This window comes from Rhodotorula graminis, assembly GCF_001329695.1.
Source record: "Rhodotorula graminis WP1 unplaced genomic scaffold RHOBAscaffold_16, whole genome shotgun sequence".
Taxonomy (NCBI): domain Eukaryota; kingdom Fungi; phylum Basidiomycota; class Microbotryomycetes; order Sporidiobolales; family Sporidiobolaceae; genus Rhodotorula; species Rhodotorula graminis.
In genome coordinates, this window is record NW_017264943.1 from 282,896 (window position 1) to 301,182 (window position 18,287).

Genomic DNA, 18,287 nt, shown 5'->3' on the forward strand with positions numbered 1-18,287 from the left:
GACGACAGTGCGCCCGACGATGACATTAACAAGCCGTTCAGCAGTGCCACTGCCGCTCGAGAGGGCGTCCGCCTTATGAGCTTGCGAGCTGGGAGCGAGAGTGCTCAAAGGGCGGTCAGTGCGTCGGACGCTCGCCCTCGTTACAGCGCTCCGGTCGCTCCGCTCGTTCGGTCAGGTCGCTCGGCCCCTCGCCACGAGCTTCGAGTCGTTGTCGGGCCTGCGAGAGAGCCCGCGCAGTTACGCTGCCTCGTAGAGCACTCGCCTGCGCGGCGTTCCAGGAAACATCCCTCGAACCGCTTTCCCTGCTACCTGTGCCGGCGTTTTCCGCGGTGCGGGCTCTTCGTATCTTTGCTCTGCCAAACGAGAGATCGCAAGCTGGCCCCGCTCAGCGGCAGGAGAGCACAGCCGCAGGTAGAGTCGGCGGCGTCGCTACCGCGCAATAGCAAATCGCTAAGCGACCTCGTCCGACGCCGTCAAGGGGAGGTAGAAGCTTGGGTTCGGACTTGAACTCCGAGATTTTGTCACCGAGCCCCGCCCACGGGCCCACACGCCGACTCTCGCTCCTCTCCCTCTGCCACCACTCGCTCTCTACACCAGCCAGCCACCTCTACGACCACCAGACACCATGTCGCAGACTCCCCCCGCCTCCGGCAAGACCGTCGTCTTTGCTCGCGTCGTCGCAAAGGCCGACAAGGGTGACGAGCTCGAGAAGCTCCTCGCTGCCGCCGTCGCGAGCGCCAACTCGGACAAGGAGCCGTACGTGCTCACCTACCGCTGCGCTCGCCACGGCAGTGAGTCCCATCCGGTCCTCGCCCTCTCCCCTCCCTCTCGTCCCCGCTCGACGACTTCCCCACCTCGACCCGCGCGCACCCGCCCTGACACTCGCTCTCTCGCGCACTCGCAGACGAGTTCCGCCTGTTCGAGGAGTACGACCAGGACACCGGCGGCATCGAGGAGCACAGTGCGTCCCACACTTTCTCTCTCTCTCTCTCACCTCGTCCGCCCTGTCCGCCGACTCGCGAGCTGACGACGCACTCTCGCCCAACCCGCAGAGGCGCAGGAGCCGTTCCAGAACTTGCTCAAGTCGGGACTCGTCGCCGACGTCTCGATCGAGTTCTTCCAGGAGATCGCAAAGGCCTGAGCGAGCTGGACGTTGGGCAGTCGAGCGGGAGAGGAGGAAAGGGCCGCGGCACAGCGCCGTTGAGCTCAGGTACAGCAGTCGAGCGATCCGCAAAGCAGTGACCATGACCCTCGTGCATGTTCGGGCCGTCCAGCTCGGAGAGCGGAGAGCCGCCGGGAGGAGAGCGTTTCGAAGCGACCGGCGCGAGCTGTGCAGCGAGTCGCCGACTCCTTGTGGCTGCGGCCAAGGGCGAGATGCGCAGCACGACGCCTCGTGTCGCAGTCGGGCGGAAGAGCTTGGCGCAGCGTGGCGAGCGAGCGCGCAAGGCGGCCCGGATCCCTTTGTGCGACGGAGGAGACGCAGGGAAGCGGCCGCCTCGCGCTCTTGCAAGGGTCGCCGAGCTGGAGAGAGGCCTGATGGGTGGTGTGACACAGAGTACACGAAAGCGCTGCTGCCCTTCTGGCCGTTGAACGCGAGGGCAGCGGGAGAACAGGGAGCCGAAACCGCGAGGCGAGCCTGCGGCGGCAGCACACAGCAGGGTGGAAGCGCAGCTGGACGGTCAGGTCCACCAGCTCTGCGCGGCTCTGCCGAGTGCCAGCACGACTCAGCCTGTGCCGAGGGTGGCGACGGGAGAGATGCGAGGCTCATCTCGTGCGGCTGGCTCTTGCTCGTCCTCATCTCGCTCGCTTCACGACAGCCGCGATGCCGCCCAAGAAGCAGAAAGGCGCCAAGGGTAAGAAGAACGTCGACGACGACGAGTACTGGTGCGCCCGCCTCCCTCTCGTCTCGTCTCGTCCTCGTCCTCTCACTGACGAAAACGCTCGCCGCCTCTCGCTCCTCCCACACACCCCTGTGCCCGCTACCGACACCAAAAGGGACTCGCTCGCCAAGAAGGACTCGCCGTCCGCCACCCCGGGCGACGTCACCCCCGCCGCCGCCGCCGACTCGGACGACGACTTCTCGCCCTCCTCTCGTGCACCCGCCAAGGGCGGCAAGGCCAAGCGCGGCGGCGCAGGCGGCGGCTTTGGCTCGTTCGCCGACATGATGGTCGAGGACGGCGGCGACGACGACGACGCTGAGGAGGACGAGTCGCCAGCTCCCGCCGCGGCGGCGCAGGACGAGGACAGCGACGACGGGCAGCCGGCGCAGGGCAAGAAGGCCGGCGGCAAGAAGGCCAAGGGCAAGAAGGCCAAGAAGGGCGCGGCGGCCGTCAACGACGACGACTACTTCAACCCGGACGACGACGCCGCCGCCGCCGCACCCGCCGCCGCCGAGCCCGAGGAGGACCTTGCCGCGCCGCGCGGCGCCATCGACGCCGGCGACGACTGGATGGAGGAGGAGTTCGGCGGCGCCGCCAAGGGCAAAAAAAGCAAGAAGGGCGGCAACAAGAAGCAGCAGCAGAAGAAGCCGGTCGACAGCGACGACGACGACCTCCTCGCCGACCAGGTCAAGGCCGTCAGCCTCGACGAGCCCAAGCCCAAGAGCAAGCCCGCATCGCCTGCGCCTACGCCTGCACCTGCTGCTGCCGTCGCCGCCGCCGACCCGGCCGACAACGACGACGACAACGACGACGGCGAGCCCAAGCGCGTCCTCTCGAAGAAGGAGAAGGAGAAGCTCAAGAAGGAGAAGGAGAAGGTGCGTCCATGCCTCTCTCATCCTCTCTCGTTGCCCTGCGCGTGCGTGTACTGACATCGTCTCGATCCGCAGGCCAAGAAGAAGGCGCAGGCCGCCGCCAAGAAGGGCGCCGAGCCAGCCGCACCCGCACCCGCCGACACGCCCGCCGCCGACACCGCTCCCGCACCCGCCGACGACGGCGCCGACGAGGACGCCGGCGAGGGCGAGGGCGGCGCGTCGTCCAAGAACAAGAAGAAGAAGAAGAAGAAGGCCGGCGCGGCCGCCGCCGAGGAGGCCGCACCGGCCGAGCCGCCTGCGGGCAAGAAGGGCAAGGGCGGCGGCGGGCAGATCGCGGCGCTACGGGCGCTCATGGAGGCGCAGCAGAAGGCGCGCGAGGAGGCCGAGCGGGCCGAGGCGGAGGAGCGCAGGCGCATCGAGGAGGAGGAGGCGGCCGCGGCGGCCGAGGAGCAGCGCAAGGAGGAGGAGCGTCTGAGGAAGAAGGAGAAGGAGAAGGTGCGTCGCGCTCGTTCCGCTGTCTCCGTCCTGTGCGCCCTCGTCAACCCGACCTGACCTCGTCTCCTCCCTCCCTCGTTGATTGTCCACAGGCCAAGAAGGAGGAGCTCAAGAAGAAGGGCCTGCTCCTCACGCCCAAGCAGAAGGCCGAGCGCGCCGCCGCCGAAGCTCGCCGTCAAGCCCTCCTCTCGGCGAGCGGCGTCGCCGTCGCCGGCTTGCAGCAGGGCGGCGACAAGGCGCCCGCGACGGCCAAGGTGTCGTACGGCAACCGCAAGCGCGGCGGCAAGCAGCAGGAGAAGGAGACGGCGTCGCCCGCCGAGTCCAAGCCGGCCAGCCCCGAGCCGCCCAAGGTCGAGGAGAAGAAGGAGGACGAGGCGCCGCTCCCGGCCAAGGTCGTCGACGAGGTCAAGAAGGACGACGAGGAGGACGAGGACGTCAAGGACAGCTGGGACGCGTCGTCGTCCGAGGACGAGACCAAGAAGGACGAGGAGGACGTCAAGGACAGCTGGGACGCGTCCTCGTCTGAGGACGAGGAGGAGGTCAAGCCGGCTCCCGCTACCGCCAAGGGTCCGTTCCTCCTCCCCTCTCTCGTCCTCTCTCGACTCTGGGTCCGTACTGACACGAGCCTTCCTCCTCGCAGCCAACGGCAAGACGGCCCCTGCACCTGCCGCTGCCGCCGCCGCCGCCAAGCCCGCACCCGCAAAGGGCGCGCCCGCAAAGGCCGCATCCGCCAAGGGCAAGGGCAAGGCCGCCGTCGTCGAGGAGTCGTCGAGCGACGAGGAGGACTCGGACGACGACGACTCGTCGGACGATTCGGACGACTCGGACGACGACTCGTCGGACGAGGACGACTCGTCGAGCGAGGAGGAGATGACGGCGGTCGAGCGCCAGGAGGCGCAGCGCAAGGCCGAGGCCAAGGCCCGTCGCGAGGCGCGCGACGCCCAGGCGCTCGCCGAGCGCGACAAGGAGAACTTGCGCTCGCCCATCTGCGTCATCATGGGCCACGTCGACACGGGCAAGACCAAGCTCCTCGACAAGATCCGTCAGACCAACGTCCAGGAGGGCGAGGCCGGCGGCATCACGCAGCAGATCGGCGCGACCTACTTCCCGATGGAGGCCGTCCAGAAGCGCACCCGGGTCCTCGGAGACGCCGACCTCAAGGAGTACAAGTTGCCTGGCCTCCTCGTCATCGACACGCCCGGCCACGAGTCGTTCACCAACCTGCGCCAACGCGGCTCGTCCCTGTGCAACATCGCCATCCTCGTCGTCGACATCATGCACGGCCTCGAGCCCCAGACGCTCGAGTCGATCCGCCTCCTGCGCGACGGCAAGACGCCGTTCATCGTCGCGCTCAACAAGATCGACCGCCTGTACGGCTGGACGCCGATGAAGGACGGCGGCTTCCTCCAGAGCTTCGACCAGCAGAACCGGGCCGTCCAGCGCGAGTTCGAGAAGCGCCTCGCCGACACCGTCGTCGCCTTTGCCGAGCAGGGCCTGAACGCCGTCCCGTACTACGACAACAAGAACCTCGGCAAGAACGTGTCGCTCGTCCCGACCTCGGCCCACACGGGCGAGGGCGTGCCCGACCTGCTCATGCTCCTCGTCAAGCTCACGCAGGAGCGCATGGCCAACAACCTCATGTACATTTCGACGCTCCAGTGCACCGTCCTCGAGGTCAAGGTCATCGAGGGTCTCGGCACCACCATCGACGTCGTCCTCGTCAACGGGTACCTCCACGAGGGCGACAAGATCGTCCTGTGCGGCCTCGACGGCGCCATCGTCACCCAGGTCCGCGCCCTCCTCACGCCGCAGCCCATGAAGGAGCTCCGCATCAAGGTGCGCCCCCTCCCTCTCTCCCTTTTCGCGACCCGGTGCGCGAGCGAGAGACTGACTCTCGCGCCCCGCCCCTCCCTCTGCAGGGCCAGTACGTGCACCACAAGCAGATCAAGGCGGCCATGGGCATCAAGATCGTCGCGCCCGACCTCGAGAAGGCCATCGCCGGCTCGCGCCTGCTCGTGTGCGGGCCGGACGACGACGAGGAGGAGCTGCGCGAGGAGGTCATGTCCGACATGACGAACCTGTTCAGCCGAGTCGATTCGGGCGGCCGCGGCGTGTTCGTCCAGGCGTCGACGCTCGGCTCGCTCGAGGCGCTCCTCGAGTTCCTCAAGAGCGACGCCGTCAAGATCCCCGTCGCCGGCATCAACATTGGGCCCGTGCACAAGAAGGACATCATGCGCTGCGCCACCATGCTCGAGAAGGCGCCCGAGTTTGCCGTCGTCCTGTGCTTCGACGTGCCCGTCGACAAGGACGCCGAGGACCAGGCCGCCAAGCTCGGCGTCAAGATCTTCAAGGGTGCGCCCACCGCTCTCTCGCTCTTCTCCTCCCGACGCAAACTGACATGCCCTTCCCGCACTCGCAGCCGACATCATCTACCACCTGTTCGACCAGTTCATGGCGTACAAGAAGCAGAACGACGAGGTTCGTCGCGAGCAGGCTGTCGGCAAGGCCGTCTTCCCCTGCCGCCTCCGCATTCTCCAGTGCTTCGCCAAGCGTGACCGTGCGTCTCCCTCTCTCTCCCTCTCCCTCTCGCTCGCCTCGAGGAGGCGAGACGTCGAACGTGGCCGTCGTCGTCGCCGTCGTGGCCGTCCCTGACTCGACCTTCGCCCTCAGCGATCATCCTCGGCTGCGATATCGAGGACGGCACGCTCCGAGTCGGTACGCCGCTGTGTGTCGTCAAGACGGACCCGGCGACCAAGAAGAAGGAGGTCATCTCGCTCGGCAAGATGTGCGTCAAGCCTGTCCTCCCTCTCGAGGTGCTCGTCCGAGTCCCCTCGCTCACGCCGGACCTCCTTCCCCTGCAGCACCGGCCTCGAGATCAACCACAAGAGCAAGGACATCATCAAGAAGCACGAGGCAGGTGCGGGTGTCGCCGTCAAGATCGAGCACGCGTCGTACGAGTCGGCGAAGCAGTTCGGCCGTCACTGTACGTCCTCCCTCTTTGCTCTTCCTTCCTTCCCGACTGACACACCTCTCCCCTGCAGTCGACGAGAAGGACGAGGTCGTGTCGATGATCTCGCGCGAGTCGATCGACGTCCTCAAGAGCACGTTCCGCGACGACGTGTGCGTCCCCTCTCACCCTCTCGATCGGACCACGGCCCACGCACTGACTTGTCTCTTGCCCCACCGCAGCTCCAAGAGCGAATGGATGCTCATCGCCAAGTACCTCAAGCCCTTGCTCGACATCTAGGCTCGCACCTCGACCGCCCGCCAAGTACTTCTCCTCGTTCGCCTCTCCTTTTGGTCCGTCTCGCATAGCCTTTATCGGCGCCCTTCCGCTATTCCCCTCGCCTCTCTTTCCGTGTTGGCCTCGCCGTTCCTCGTAGCTCGCAATGCATGTATTCTAGCCACTCTCCCTCGTCGCGCCTCGTCGTCGACGTCGACGTCGAGTAGCTCCTGTCCTCGCGAGGTCGCCCTTCTTGCTCGAGAGCGAGAGGGGTCTACGTTTGGCGCGATGCGACGGCAAGATCGCTCACGTTGTGGGTCGCCTGCAACGTCGCCAGTTCCCTCTCTCCCTCACGGCCCTGTCTGCTCTGCCATGGAAAGCGAGAGCAAGACCGAAAGCGAGATCGCGAGCGAGAGTACCCGAGCACAGAGCGCTCGGAGGCTCCACCTTTGCGAGCAGGGAACAGGTTCGTGCGCAGGCGAGAGAGCGAGCGAGGATGGGAGCTGGGTCTTGCTACGGCAGCCTTGTCGACTGGCCGAGCAACCCAAGCACTGTGTCGCCATGCGCTCGAGCGATGGTGAGCGCAGAGCGCGGCAGCAGGTCCGTGCGGCGGCCGTGGAGAGGCGGCTTGAGAAGGTGGTCAACTTGCTCGTGCGGTCGCCCTCGCATGGTCCGCTTTGCAAGAAGCACGCACGTTTGACCGCCCTCAGACGCAGCTACGAGTCTGCGTGCCGGTCACCCTGGCCGCGCCAGAGGGCACGACCAAGTGCGGGCCAAAGTCGAGCCTCTGCCGCCGCCGCGCCAAGTCACCTCGCAAGCTGCTCTCGCGATCTCTGCTTTCTCTCGACGTCTCAGAGCTCTCGAGAACAGGAGGAATAGCTTGCATGTCGCGAGAGCGTCTAACGAGAACGAGGAAAAGTCGCATTCGTCGCGTCCTCGGTCCCGCCCCTGCATTCGACGACGCCGCTCTCGCCGGCGCACAACGCGCCTCGACATGGCCGACTTATAGTCCCCATAGTCCTCTTCGTCGGCCAGGAGCCGCGCCCAGCTCCCGGGCCACTCGTCGAGCGGCTCGCGAAGCGCGACAATCTCGCGCACGCTCGAGCGGCCCGTGCGCACCGCGTCGCACAGGGGCGCGGCGCTCGCCCCTCTCGGGCGCGCCTCGTCGAGGTCGCAGAAGGTGACGCGGATGCGCCGGGCGACGCACGCGTTCATGACCGAGTTGGACGCGAGTTGGACGCCGCGCTCGTACGGGTCGTCGAGGTCCTTGTTCGGGTGCCATGTGCCCGGGAGCGCGACCGACTCGAGGCGCGACGCCGTCTTGATCCACTGGGCGAGGCGCGCGAGCTGGTCGGGGAGCTCGCTGCGCGACTCAAGGTCGGCGTCGTCGACCGGGTAGTGGACGATGAGGCGCTTGACCGCGTCGACGGGCGCGCGACACTCGGTGTCGTACACGAGGACGAGCGAGTCGACGAGCCGAGCGGCGAACGGGTCGAGGAGCGACTCGTAGAACGGGGCGGCATCGTCGACCCGGTCCGTCGGCGCGTACTGGAGGAACTTGAGGTGCTCGAGCGTCGCCAAGGCCTCGCCGGGTACGAATTGACCGTCGTCACCGGTGAGCGGCGTGAGGTGCGCCGTGTCGAGCCGCGTATTGCGGCGGATGAGGCTGTCGGCGAGAGCGGGCGCGCACTTGAGGTCGAGGAGCTCGAGCTCGACGAGGTTGGTCGGCAGGCGATCGGGGTCGGTCGCGCTCAACGTGCCGCCGCTGATGGTAAGGTGACGAAAATCTGTAGAGCAGGAAGGTCAGGGGAGATCTCGTTCCAGTGGGAAAGGCGAGGAGGGACGCACTTGGAAGACCGGCGAGGGCGCTCAGGTCGACGACGGTGGCCGGGTCGAGGTACAGGCGCAGCGAGCGGACCGACTTGACGTGCTGGGCCAACTTGGACAGGTCGCACGGGCGATCTTGGCCATGGATGCGCAGGTACTGGGCGGTCGTCGACGCGCCGTCGAGCGTGGTCGGGTTGCGGAGGACGACGAGTCGACTGCGCTCCTTTGCGGCGGCGCGATACAGGGCTCGACAGGTTCTTGCAATGTCGTGGAGCCAGCGGGCCCGGTTCCATGGCTCGAACTCGTCGTCGTCGGTGAGGGGCACGGCGAGCCGGACGACGCGGACGAGGACGTCGCTCGGGAGGGCTGGGAGGCTCGTGCGAGGGTGGGAGCCACGTGTTGGCCGTATGTCGAGCATGTTGCGCGCGCGCTCTGGGCCCAGGCGGTCGTTCTGGACGAGGTGAGGGAGCGATGAGGGAGCGGGGGTGGGGTTGCAGCTCGTCGCTCTCGTACAACACGCTCGAGCTGCTGGGCAGCCTGGTACGATGCACACGAGCACTTCGACCACCTACACAACCAGACCCGCCGCCCTCGCCGCCCTCGTCGCGCTCCCTTCGACCTCATCACCTCGCAACCTCGCCGACCTCCTCTCGTCTCGACACTCACTCGGCCTCGACTGCGAGCTATCAGCAGTCACCGCCATACCTCGTCACGCCGACCACGGCACCTAGCCTCGACCGATCGGCCCGCGCAATAGCTGTGCACCGACATACTCGAGGGCGCCGCGGCAAGCCTGTCTCTCGAGGGCTCTCGGGGTCGGGACAGGCGGCGAGACGTGTCAAGCGTGCGTGTGGCAGGAGGCCAGGTCCAGGTGGGAGCAAGGCCGAGGGCTGCGAGGTCGTCTCGGCTGCGGGCGAGCGAGGCGACGAGCGGCATGTCCTGGAGGTGGCTCTCTCGACGCCGCAGCGGTTGCGAGAACTGCAACGACGTGTTCACGAGGGTCTATCGATTCGAGAGAGCGAGCTACGGCTGTCTTTGTGAGCGAGGCAGAGACGACTTGCGAGCGCAAAGCCTGCTCTCGAGCGGACGGCAGAGCGCTCTCTCTCTCTCTCGCTCGCGGCACCGGGTGTGGCTCGAGAGAAGAGACAGAGTATGCGTTACAACATGGCTGGGGCAGAGTAGGCGGTACGGCGTCGAGGCGGGAGAAGTGGTCGAAGAGGGACGAGTCGACACGAGGTGGCTCACTCGTCGTCCTTTGGCGGCGGCGGGCCGCAAGGTTGAAGCATGCGCTGCAGGGATGGAAAGCATGTCAGTCGGTGTCCGACCGCGAGTACTCCGGCAGGCCGAGCTCGAGGGCCCGACGAGCGCGGAGAGAAAGCGCTGGCGCGGCTGACGTACCTCTGTGAGCTCGAACTTCATCCTCGCGCACGCCTCGCCGTCTGCGATCGAGAGGTACTGGAGGAGGGCCGGGTGTCCGACGATGGACGACGACGTGTCGCGGTGCTGGTTGGTGAGCCACTCGCTGCGAGGGACGGTGGGGAGGGTCAGCTCGAGATCAGGGGATGACGCAGAGAGAGAGGACGGGACGCACTACTTGGTGACGTCGGCGTGGCCCGTGCCTGCAGAGGAACGATGTCGGTCAGATCCGCTCCGCGAAGCAGAAGCCTGCACCGCTGTGGAGGGAGCGGTGGGAGGCATGCGGGCGAGCGCGAGGACTGACCGGTGTAGCGAGAGTGGAGCTGGGCGGTCTGGGTGTTGGCGGTGTGTCGGAGCTCGGAAGACTGAGGTGCGCGAGGACGCAGGGCGCGGTTGGGGGAGAAGACGAGGCCGGGGGAGATGAGGAGGGAGGGGGGAGGACGAGGTGGGAGGGAGAGATCAGTGGGTGCGAGGGACGGGGTCGCGTGGGATTATCGAGTGCTCACCATGGTCGTGCGAGTGCTGTAGAGCTGGCTGAGCGGGTTGCGGAGGAGGAGGACGAGGTGAGCGGGATCCTCATCTGGTTGCCTCTCTCTTGCTCCTCACACCCGCTCCAGTTGCTGCAGCCGTCTAGTCAGCATGAGCGAAGTCGACCCATCTGCCACTCTCGCGTCCCTGTCGGCCGCCGTCACCCAGCTCGACTCGGCCCTCGCCCCGCTCCTCGCCAAACCGCTCGCCGACCACCTCGAACTCGAGCAGCCCCTCGTCCAGGCTCGCGCGCAGGTCCTCGCCTCCTACGTCGTGCATGACCTCGTCTGGGGTGCGCACCGACTCTCCTCCTCTCTCTCTCCCTCCCTCGCTCGAGAACCCCCTCACTGACCCTCTTCGCCGAGCTCGCCCAGTCTACCTCAAGGCGGCCGGCGTCGACCCGGCATCGCACCCCGTCATGGCCGAGATCGTGCGTCCCCTCTCTCTCCCTCCCTGGAACTCCCGCTGACCCGAACCAACCGCCGCAGGACCGCCTCAAGACCTACTTCAGCAAGCTCAAGGGCGCCCAAGCCGGCGTCGTCCCCTCGTCCTCGGCCTCGACGCCCGCCCAGCAGCAGCATCGCCGCATGCACATCGACCGCCAGGCCGCAGGCCGCTTCATCAACGCCGCCATCGCGTCGCAGCGCGCCACCGTCGACCCGGCGTACGACGGCGGCGACGGCGCCGACACGGACCCCGAGGCCGGACCCTCGGGGACCCACACGCGCTTCAGTGGCGATGAGGGCGAGGGCGATGAGGTCGAGGCGGGCGAGCGCGCGGCACCGGTCGACGCCGAGGTCGACCGGCTGCTCGAGGCCGAGCCGGCGGACGACGAGGTCGAGGTCGAGGGCGGCGCGGCCGACGAGGCGGTCGTCCTGAGTGCGGGTGCGGGCGCGAGCGACGCCATTGTCGAGGAGGCTGGGACGCCGGCCAAGGGCAAAGGCAAGGGCAAGGGCAAGGAGGCGGCGGGCGGTAAGAAGCGCAAGTCGCTCGACCCTTTCGCCGGTGCGTCCCGCTTCCCTCTCTTTCTCTCTCTGTCCCTCGACGCTCACTGATCCTCTACGCAACAGGCTACGACGAGGCGAAACCCTCGACCCCTCGGTCCTCGTCCACCGCCGGCGCCAAGGCCAAGCCGCCCGCCTCTTCCTCCGCCACCAAGCGCCAGCGCACCTCGGCCCCTGCCTCGCCCGCACCCGCCGCACCCGACTCGGGCGCCTCGACGCCGACCAGTGCCAAGGCCAAGGCCAAGGGCAAGAAGGGCGCTGCGGCCGTCGAGGGCGAGGGCGAGCGCGTGTCGAAGAACCAGAAGAAGAAGCTGCGCATGAAGCAGGCGCAGGCGGCAGAGGGGCAGCAGTAGACGAGCGTGCTGGAGCTCGTGCTCGGTGGAGGTGGCAACGCGTCGATGCTCTGCCCGTCGCACGCGAGCGCGCTGTCGCGAGAGAGTACGAGAAGCTCGAGAGCTTTTGTGCGCTTTCCCGGTGCGCGCTCCCTCGCAGGCTTTGACGGGTGCTCTCGCGAGGTGAAGCTTGGTGTGAGCGCAGTCGGTGCTGTCGCCGCGGAACGCGCAGGAGAAGGAGCCGGTTCGAGCGACGACGAGGCCGATCGACCTCTGCGCCCACCGCACGGTCGGCGCTGCGACCGATCTCAATGAACGCCGAACCGATGGCGCCAGCGTGAGTTGCTCAGTCGAGCGAGGGCAATTTCGCGAGCCGAGCGAGCTGTTGCGGAGCTTACGTCGCCGCAACCAGGGCGATCTTGACATGCTCGCGCTCTCCCTCCGGTTTTGACATTGGTGACGACCTCCTCGTCGCCCCTCACGTCACTTGCGCGCTCGCTCTGGGTCTGCTCAGAATCGCTCTCGTTGCTTGTGCTCCTTTACACTACTTCTGCTCCACGCGCCCTCACTCTCAAGCCGCCTCCAGCCCTTCACCTTCAACACCATGAGCAACTCTGACAAGTTCGAGCAGGACGACGCCATCGTGAGCCCTCTCTCTCCTCGCACCCCATCGACGCCTGAGTTCCTCACTGGTTCTCTCGACACGCACAGGTCGCCGACGAGTCGGTCCCGCAGCAGCCAGCTGGCGTCCTTGACAGCAACGACGACGAGCTCTCGACCGACCAGGGCATCAACGCGCCCGAGGACGGCAACTACGAGTCGGTCAAGGGCAACGAGATCTCGAAGGGTGCGTCCCGACCTCCCTCCCTCTCGTCCGTCCACCGACCCGCACGCTGACTTCGTCCGTCCCCTCTTCCTTCCTCTCCTCTTCGATCTCGATCGCGATCGCACAGACGAGTTCGAGAACGACGAGTTCGACGGCGTCAAGAAGGAGAACATCCTCGACTCGAACGAGCGCTCGACGCGGTCCAAGACCAACTTTGCCAAGGCCGACGAGGAGGCCGACAAGCTCGTCGACCAGGTTGCCGACGGTGCCAACGGTGCGTCGCCTCTCTCTTCTTCTCTCCTTCATCGACAAGGTACTGACGCGTCACTGTGACCGCAGACGGCACCTCGCGCATCGCCTGAGCGTCCACCTCGACGCAGTGCTCCTCCTCGACGCGTCGCTCGCCTCTTCTCCCGAGACCGGCGGCGCCTAATCTAGTCGCAGTACTATATCGAATGTCATGTACACAGATGTGCCCCAGTCTATCTCGGTCTGCGAGAGCGAGAGAGAAAAGCGAGAGCGCGAGGAGAGCGCGTGTCGCAAAACGAGGCCCGAGCGGGCTCTCGCGCGAGGAAAGCTCAGTAAAGAAGCCTTTCTCGGACGGCAGCGCCTGAGGGAAGCGAAAGCCAGGCTCTCTCTGACGGTCGCTCGCTCGAGAAGCTCGCTCACGTCTTGCAGGCGGAAAGAGGTGGCCAAAGCCCGTTTGCGAAGGTCGCCCTCCTCGACCCTTCTACAGATCCGCCTCGCTCTTGACGAGCCGCCGCACGCCCTCGACGTACCCGCTCAGTCGCTCGTCGCCCTCCCACGCGTCGAGCATCGACCGCCAATCTGCCCACCACCACTTATGCGTCTCGAGGTCGGGCGACGAGGAGGGGAGGGCGTCGAGCCACTGCGGGCGGTCGTGCGGGGAGAGTGGCAAAAAGCGTGTCAGTGACAGGATCAAGAGGACGAGAGAGAGAGAGAGAGAGCAAAAGAGAGGAGGAGAGAAGAAGGGGCAGAGGGAAAGGGGAAGAGAGGGGCGAGATGGCGTGGGCAGGGAGAGAGGGAGAGAAAGAGTGGAAAGAGGGAGAGAGAGGAGGGTAGAGAGATAAAGAGAGAGGGCGCACCGGCTTCTCGACGATGTAGTGCAGGACGGCGACGCCGTCGTCGCCTCGCTCCCTGCCCTCGAGCCGCCGGCCGCCGTCCGTCTCGGCGAACCACAGCTCGGGATGGACCCACCGGAACGTCTTGATCGCGTTGAAGCGCCAGCTCAAGGGCATCCACTTGCCGTCGAACACCTCGCCGAGGAGGTCCTGGTCGGGGAGCGCCATGGTCGCGACGGTCGGGCTCGTGTGGAGGTGGTGCACGATCGAGTCGTACAGGGTTTTGGACGGCGCGAGGACGACGAGGCCACTGTTCAGGAGGCCGTAGGTGCGCTTCGAGGGGAGGAGCTCGACGGGAGGAGGAGCGCCGCCGTGCGCGGTCGCGTGCGTGTAGGCGCAGTTGGCCGGCGTGCAGTCGGGCAGGTACCAGTCTTGGCCGAGAGGGTTGCAGACGCACGAGTGCGCCGCCGCGATCCATGAGGACGAGAGAAGGAGCGAGTCGTCGTCGAGGAGCGAGTCGATTGGCGAGAAGACGCTCATGTCGCAGTCGAGGAGGACGACGCGCTGCAGGGACGCAAGAGGGCGTCAGTAGCGTTCTTCTTGACAGAGCTCGAAAGCGTCGGTCTCCTCGATAGATAACGAGAGACGAGAGGAGCTCACCTCGTACTCGTCGAGCGCAAAAGCCTGAAGCTTCGACCAGGTGTCCTTGAAGCGCTCGGCGATGAGCATCATCTCGCCGCGAGGTTCGAGGAGCTCGATGCGCTTTGTGCTCATGCCCTGCAGAGCGCACGCGACGTCAAGTCGACGTCGAGGAGCATGGCGCGGAAAGAGCGGACGCACAAGAGCTTTGAGGAGTGCGAGGTGCTCCTCGGGAAACGACGGCGTCGTGAGGACGACGAGCGGGTACCTTGTGCCGACCTGCTTGAGCGTGTGATCGAGGACGAGCTGCAGGTGCGCAACGAGAGTGAGCTGCTCGATCGAGGCGGACGAGGTCGAAGGGGAGAACGAGAGCTGTGACGCACGAGCCCCGGAAGGTAGCGCGCGTTGGTCAAGAGCGTAACGAATGCGCGCCGAGGCGACGAAGCCGAGGTCGACATGGCTGAAGCACACGAGCGTGTAGCAGGGAAGCGAGTGCGAGCAGGAGAGAGAGAGAGAGAGCGAAGCCAAGCGAGCGCCGGATCGCTGTGAGCGATCGGCCCGAGGTCAGAGTCTCAGGGCGCGCCGGCGACGCGTCGGGCGAGAGAGAGGCAGATGCCCAGCTCGACCACGCTCGACACACACACTCGTTTGCACACCCGCTGCGCACCACCAAAGGCCGCGCCAACCCGCCCCTCGCCGCCCCCCTCCTCCTCCTCCCGCGTCGCCCTCCCGCAGGTCGTCCCCCCCGCGCCTCGAGCACCGAGCACCTCGACCGCGCACCTCGTCCAGCCTCGCAGCGGCACCACGCCTAGCAGCGGCACCACGCCTAGCAGCGGCACCAACGCCAGCTGCATGCCTGCACCACAACGAGCACGGCACTCGGCAGCGCGCCCGCCCTCGATCTCGTCCGTCGCCGCCTTCGCCGCCGCGCCAGCCCACGTCGTCAGGCGGCCGCACCGCGTCGCCTGCGCCCTCTTTGTCGTCCTCGTCCTCCTCACCTTATCGGCTCTCGAGATCGGCGGCAAAAAGGCCCTGTCCGAGCCCCATTCGCCGAGCCAGGACGAGCTCGCCCAGGTCGGCGGCAGCGCGAGTACCGCAGCCGGCGCGCAGGCGGCGTCGCAGGTCGCGCCTGTCGCACGAGTCGGCGCGGCGAAACGGCCAGTCGCCGAGGAGGACCGCGCCAAGGAGGTGGACGACCGACCGGCGGGGCGAGAGGTGGTTGAGGAGGTCCTGCTGGACGAGGTGGAGCCCTCGGTCGACGAGGACGGCGCTCTTCCTGTGTGCGACAAGTCGGTCGTGTTCCGCTTCGCAGGTGCGCCCCCTCTCACCCTCACCTTCTCGCAGAGAAGCCCCGCTCACCTTGTCGTTCCGCGCTCGCAGGCCTGCACGGCTTCGGCTCCGAGGTCACCCTCCTCCTGCGCGTTGCCGCCGTCGCCAGCCACTTTGGCTATCCCGTGTTCATCGACACCGCGTCGTGGAACTACGGCGCGTGGGACGACTACTTCGTCCCGCTCGACTCGCCCTTCCCGCCCTTCTCCTCCCCTTCCGACGACGCCGCACCCTCGCCCGCCTGCCGCCTGCCGCCGAGCGACACCAAGCGCTACAAGCTTGCTCTCACGAGCGACGAGCACAAGGTCGCCGCAGGCCCCGACGCGCTTGACGCGCCGTTCGAGCCTCGGTGGACCCGCCGCAGCCACATCGTGTGGTCGGCGCGCGACATGGACGGCCTCGACGCGACGTTCTTGCGCCTGTTCGCCGACGCCGACGAGCTCGAGACGCTCCACCGCGAGGACGTCGAGCTTCTCACGCGGCGGAAGGCCAAGCCGGCGTTCCTGTCGCCAAGGAGGACGCTGCCGGCCGTGCACGAGCGAGCCTTCCGGCGACTGAGCGAGCTCGCCGAGTTGGCGTGGAGGCCCGTCGACCTCGTCCAGGACTTGGTCGGCGAGCTCGAGGAGCGGTTGGCGCTGTCGGACCGCGGCGAGGGCGTCACGGGCGCAGGGTCCCTCCTCATCGGCGTTCACGTTCGGTGCGTCCCCTTTCTCTCTCTCGTCATCTCTATCAGCATTCTCTGACAGCCCTACGTCCGCAGCCTCGGCGACAAGTTCCTCGAGGTCGACCACATCGGCCCCGCCGCGTACGCGCCGGACCTCGCGCCCGCCCCACCGAGCACGACCTCCCCTCGCGGCCTGCACGCCGACCTCCTCACGTCCTACTTTGCCGCCTCGATCGACTCGGTCCACTCGCTCCTCGCGCTCCCCTCGATCGCGCACCAGTTCTCGGCCGCCCACTCGTCCAAGGACCGCATCCGGGCCCTCCTCGCCGCGACCTCGTCGTGGGCGTCCGAGGACCCGAGCGAGCGCCCGACGCTCGCCCTTATGAGCGACGACGACCGCGCCGTCGAGGCGTTCAGGGCGCACCCGCTCGCGGCGAGGTTCCGCATCGTCGGCACGGCCGAGGCGGCGCCGTCGTCGGGCGAGGGCGAGGGCGAGGAGGAGCGAGCCGATGGGGGCGGCGAGGCAGCAGAGGGGAAGGCGGCGGGCGATGATAAGCCGCAAGGCGGCCTGCTCGAGGTCGTCGAGCGTGAGCCGGCGGCGCGGGACGCCGAGGCGGAGGAGGAACAGGAGCAGGTCCGAGCGGCGGCCGACGAGGACGACGAGTTGCTCGCCGACAAGCGGTCGTTGCCGTCGGCGAACGGCACCGAGCTGGCTGCGCAGGAGCTGGGCGTGCGGCGAGTCGTAGGCGGGCCGACGATCGAGCGCGAGAAGCGGCGAGGCGGGAAGAAGCGGCAGGTCGGTGAGATCCCGGCGGGCTTTGTGCGTCTCTCCTCCTTCTTCCAGCCTCTCTGCATGACCTCGAGACCTCGCACTGACTCTCTCTTGCGCCTGCAGAACGAGACGAGCTTCAACTCGCTCCCCCTCGCGGCGCGCATCTCGTCGGCGCGCCTGTTCGTGCGCGACCTGACGGTCCTCGCACGGCGCTCGGATGCCCTCGTCGTCACCGGGTCGAGCAACGTTGGTCGGCTCATGATGCTCCTGTTCGAGGCGTCGAGGGACGAGCGAGGCGAGGGGAGGAAGAGGGAGATGAGGAGTTTGGACGCGAGGTGCGCTCGCGCTTTCTCCTGGCCTCCTCGACTCCTCTCCAGGACCCTCTACTGACTCGGTATACTCACGCAGGTGGTTCCCGACGGCGCGCTTCACCTGAGGCACGCCGGCGTGCCGCTCGGCCTCGTCGGGCCCGTGCGCCCACGGTTTCCTTCGGTTCCTCCCCCTTGTTGTCCCTACCTCATCCTGCAGCAGCGAGTGCAATAACCCATAGACTATTCCCCATCGCGTCTGGTTCTTTACCTCTCGCGCCTCGCGGCGCTGCACGTCGGCCTCGGACCGCTCGCGGCGGAACCTTCTCGAGTCGACGGACAGGGGAACGAGCGGCCCGTGTCGTCGTCCGTCCTGTCTCTCGCCCGTTCCTGTCTCCTCTCTCGCTTCGCAGTCCGAGGCGCTTGCGTACCGCCTCGTGTCGATCCGTCCGCGAGGATCGCCAGGCGACGGACCGGCTCTCGCTTCTTGTTCTCTCTTGCGCTCGCTCTCGCTTCGAGTACCGCTCGACTCGTCTCGTCGCGTACGTCCCAGTTCCTCGCACCTCGCAGCCTCTCAGCACTGACCCACCTCGAGCGCGCAGATGTCCCTCGCCACGGCGCAGTCGGCGGCGCTCCTCCTCGGCTGCTCCTTCGACCCGACCTGGGTCAAGACGAGCGATTGCGGGTCGTCCAACTGCGCGTACTCGGCGAGCTACGTGCCGCCTCGTCAACCACGGTAGCGCTCGGCGGCATCTTGGAGCGAGGCGCAGGTCGCAAGGTCCGCTCGCTCGTTCTTTTCGTCTCGCCAAGAGGAGGCAGGCTCACCCTCGCCGCCATGCAGGGCACCAGATCGTCTCGCCGACGTCGTCGACAGCACAAGATCGACAGTGCAGGACGACTCGCGAGGGACGACGGTCGAGACGCTCTCGGACCTCTCTGGCCTGCGGTTTCTCCCTCTTCCCACCCTCCTCGCCCTTCTCCTCCTCCCTCTCGCGCTCTGCAACTACGGTCGTCTCCTGCTCGGAACGACGCGACGAGAGACAGGAAAGAGAGCCTTGAGAGCTCGGCCTCGTCGAGCATGCGCATCTTT

At 67.1% G+C, this 18,287-nt stretch overlaps 8 protein-coding genes across 8 annotated transcripts; 5 read left to right on the forward strand and 3 right to left on the reverse strand.

Moving 5' to 3' along the window:
• The first annotated feature begins 579 nt into the window (after positions 1 to 579).
• On the forward strand, positions 580 to 1,252 carry RHOBADRAFT_65654 (uncharacterized protein). The gene is made up of 3 exons (XM_018418749.1): positions 580 to 791; positions 905 to 961; positions 1,053 to 1,252. Exons 1-3 carry the CDS (start codon positions 626 to 628, stop codon positions 1,139 to 1,141), a joined length of 312 nt encoding a protein of 103 aa, XP_018268273.1. The 5' UTR covers positions 580 to 625; the 3' UTR covers positions 1,142 to 1,252.
• A 1,452-nt stretch (positions 1,253 to 2,704) lies between these two features.
• On the forward strand, positions 2,705 to 6,693 carry RHOBADRAFT_30236 (uncharacterized protein). Its single transcript, XM_018412899.1, has 10 exons — positions 2,705 to 2,755; positions 2,828 to 3,247; positions 3,340 to 3,818; positions 4,021 to 5,083; positions 5,167 to 5,599; positions 5,667 to 5,804; positions 5,918 to 6,032; positions 6,109 to 6,230; positions 6,289 to 6,367; positions 6,437 to 6,693. The coding sequence occupies exons 2-10, from the start codon at positions 3,104 to 3,106 to the stop codon at positions 6,492 to 6,494; spliced, it is 2,631 nt and encodes an 876-aa protein (XP_018268274.1). The 5' UTR covers positions 2,705 to 2,755; positions 2,828 to 3,103; the 3' UTR covers positions 6,495 to 6,693.
• Positions 6,694 to 7,176: 483 nt separating this feature from the next.
• RHOBADRAFT_47069 (uncharacterized protein) lies at positions 7,177 to 8,715 on the reverse strand (the record flags this gene model as incomplete). The annotated part of the gene is made up of 3 exons (XM_018414924.1): positions 7,177 to 7,257; positions 7,452 to 8,257; positions 8,319 to 8,715. The coding sequence occupies 3 exons, from the start codon at positions 8,713 to 8,715 to the stop codon at positions 7,177 to 7,179; spliced, it is 1,284 nt and encodes a 427-aa protein (XP_018268275.1).
• Positions 8,716 to 9,433: 718 nt separating this feature from the next.
• Positions 9,434 to 10,254, reverse strand: RHOBADRAFT_65655 (uncharacterized protein). Its single transcript, XM_018418750.1, has 5 exons — positions 10,220 to 10,254; positions 10,018 to 10,078; positions 9,889 to 9,916; positions 9,696 to 9,819; positions 9,434 to 9,586 (listed from the first exon to the last, which is right to left on the reverse strand). Exons 1-5 carry the CDS (start codon positions 10,220 to 10,222, stop codon positions 9,539 to 9,541), a joined length of 264 nt encoding a protein of 87 aa, XP_018268276.1. The 5' UTR covers positions 10,223 to 10,254; the 3' UTR covers positions 9,434 to 9,538.
• Positions 10,255 to 10,352: 98 nt separating this feature from the next.
• Positions 10,353 to 11,759, forward strand: RHOBADRAFT_56043 (uncharacterized protein; the record flags this gene model as incomplete). Its single annotated transcript, XM_018418150.1, has 4 exons — positions 10,353 to 10,533; positions 10,616 to 10,671; positions 10,730 to 11,246; positions 11,312 to 11,759. 4 exons carry the CDS (start codon positions 10,353 to 10,355, stop codon positions 11,596 to 11,598), a joined length of 1,041 nt encoding a protein of 346 aa, XP_018268277.1. The 3' UTR covers positions 11,599 to 11,759.
• A 359-nt stretch (positions 11,760 to 12,118) lies between these two features.
• On the forward strand, positions 12,119 to 12,882 carry RHOBADRAFT_65656 (uncharacterized protein). The gene is made up of 4 exons (XM_018418751.1): positions 12,119 to 12,220; positions 12,289 to 12,424; positions 12,531 to 12,677; positions 12,743 to 12,882. The coding sequence occupies exons 1-4, from the start codon at positions 12,182 to 12,184 to the stop codon at positions 12,763 to 12,765; spliced, it is 345 nt and encodes a 114-aa protein (XP_018268278.1). The 5' UTR covers positions 12,119 to 12,181; the 3' UTR covers positions 12,766 to 12,882.
• Positions 12,883 to 13,078: 196 nt separating this feature from the next.
• On the reverse strand, positions 13,079 to 14,582 carry RHOBADRAFT_56044 (glycosyltransferase family 8 protein; the record flags this gene model as incomplete). Its single annotated transcript, XM_018418151.1, has 5 exons — positions 13,079 to 13,292; positions 13,510 to 14,049; positions 14,146 to 14,262; positions 14,326 to 14,430; positions 14,508 to 14,582. 5 exons carry the CDS (start codon positions 14,580 to 14,582, stop codon positions 13,134 to 13,136), a joined length of 996 nt encoding a protein of 331 aa, XP_018268279.1. The 3' UTR covers positions 13,079 to 13,133.
• Positions 14,583 to 14,976: 394 nt separating this feature from the next.
• RHOBADRAFT_56045 (uncharacterized protein) lies at positions 14,977 to 17,937 on the forward strand (the record flags this gene model as incomplete). Its single annotated transcript, XM_018418152.1, has 6 exons — positions 14,977 to 15,436; positions 15,505 to 16,150; positions 16,214 to 16,937; positions 17,013 to 17,135; positions 17,298 to 17,360; positions 17,800 to 17,937. 6 exons carry the CDS (start codon positions 14,977 to 14,979, stop codon positions 17,935 to 17,937), a joined length of 2,154 nt encoding a protein of 717 aa, XP_018268280.1.
• Between the last annotated feature and the right edge of the window lie 350 nt (positions 17,938 to 18,287).

What these genes read in the sequence shown, in the direction of transcription:
- RHOBADRAFT_65655 (XM_018418750.1), bottom strand. An exon ending in GCTCCACTCTCGCTACACCG is followed by an intron (nt 9,917 to 10,017) that starts GTCAGTCCTCGC and finishes GTTCCTCTGCAG; the next exon opens with GCACGGGCCACGCCGACGTC. An exon ending in CACGCCGACGTCACCAAGTA is followed by an intron (nt 9,820 to 9,888) that starts GTGCGTCCCGTC and finishes CGTCCCTCGCAG; the next exon opens with CGAGTGGCTCACCAACCAGC.
- RHOBADRAFT_65654 (XM_018418749.1), top strand. Translation starts at nt 626, where the DNA reads ATGTCGCAGACTCCCCCCGCCTCCGGCAAGACCGTCGTCTTTGCTCGC. An exon ending in CCGCTGCGCTCGCCACGGCA is followed by an intron (nt 792 to 904) that starts GTGAGTCCCATC and finishes GCGCACTCGCAG; the next exon opens with ACGAGTTCCGCCTGTTCGAG. An exon ending in CGGCGGCATCGAGGAGCACA is followed by an intron (nt 962 to 1,052) that starts GTGCGTCCCACA and finishes CCCAACCCGCAG; the next exon opens with AGGCGCAGGAGCCGTTCCAG.
- RHOBADRAFT_30236 (XM_018412899.1), top strand. Translation starts at nt 3,104, where the DNA reads ATGGAGGCGCAGCAGAAGGCGCGCGAGGAGGCCGAGCGGGCCGAGGCG. An exon ending in GGAAGAAGGAGAAGGAGAAG is followed by an intron (nt 3,248 to 3,339) that starts GTGCGTCGCGCT and finishes GATTGTCCACAG; the next exon opens with GCCAAGAAGGAGGAGCTCAA. An exon ending in GAAGCAGTTCGGCCGTCACT is followed by an intron (nt 6,231 to 6,288) that starts GTACGTCCTCCC and finishes TCTCCCCTGCAG; the next exon opens with TCGACGAGAAGGACGAGGTC.
- RHOBADRAFT_65656 (XM_018418751.1), top strand. Translation starts at nt 12,182, where the DNA reads ATGAGCAACTCTGACAAGTTCGAGCAGGACGACGCCATC. An exon ending in GGGCAACGAGATCTCGAAGG is followed by an intron (nt 12,425 to 12,530) that starts GTGCGTCCCGAC and finishes GCGATCGCACAG; the next exon opens with ACGAGTTCGAGAACGACGAG. An exon ending in GGTTGCCGACGGTGCCAACG is followed by an intron (nt 12,678 to 12,742) that starts GTGCGTCGCCTC and finishes CTGTGACCGCAG; the next exon opens with ACGGCACCTCGCGCATCGCC.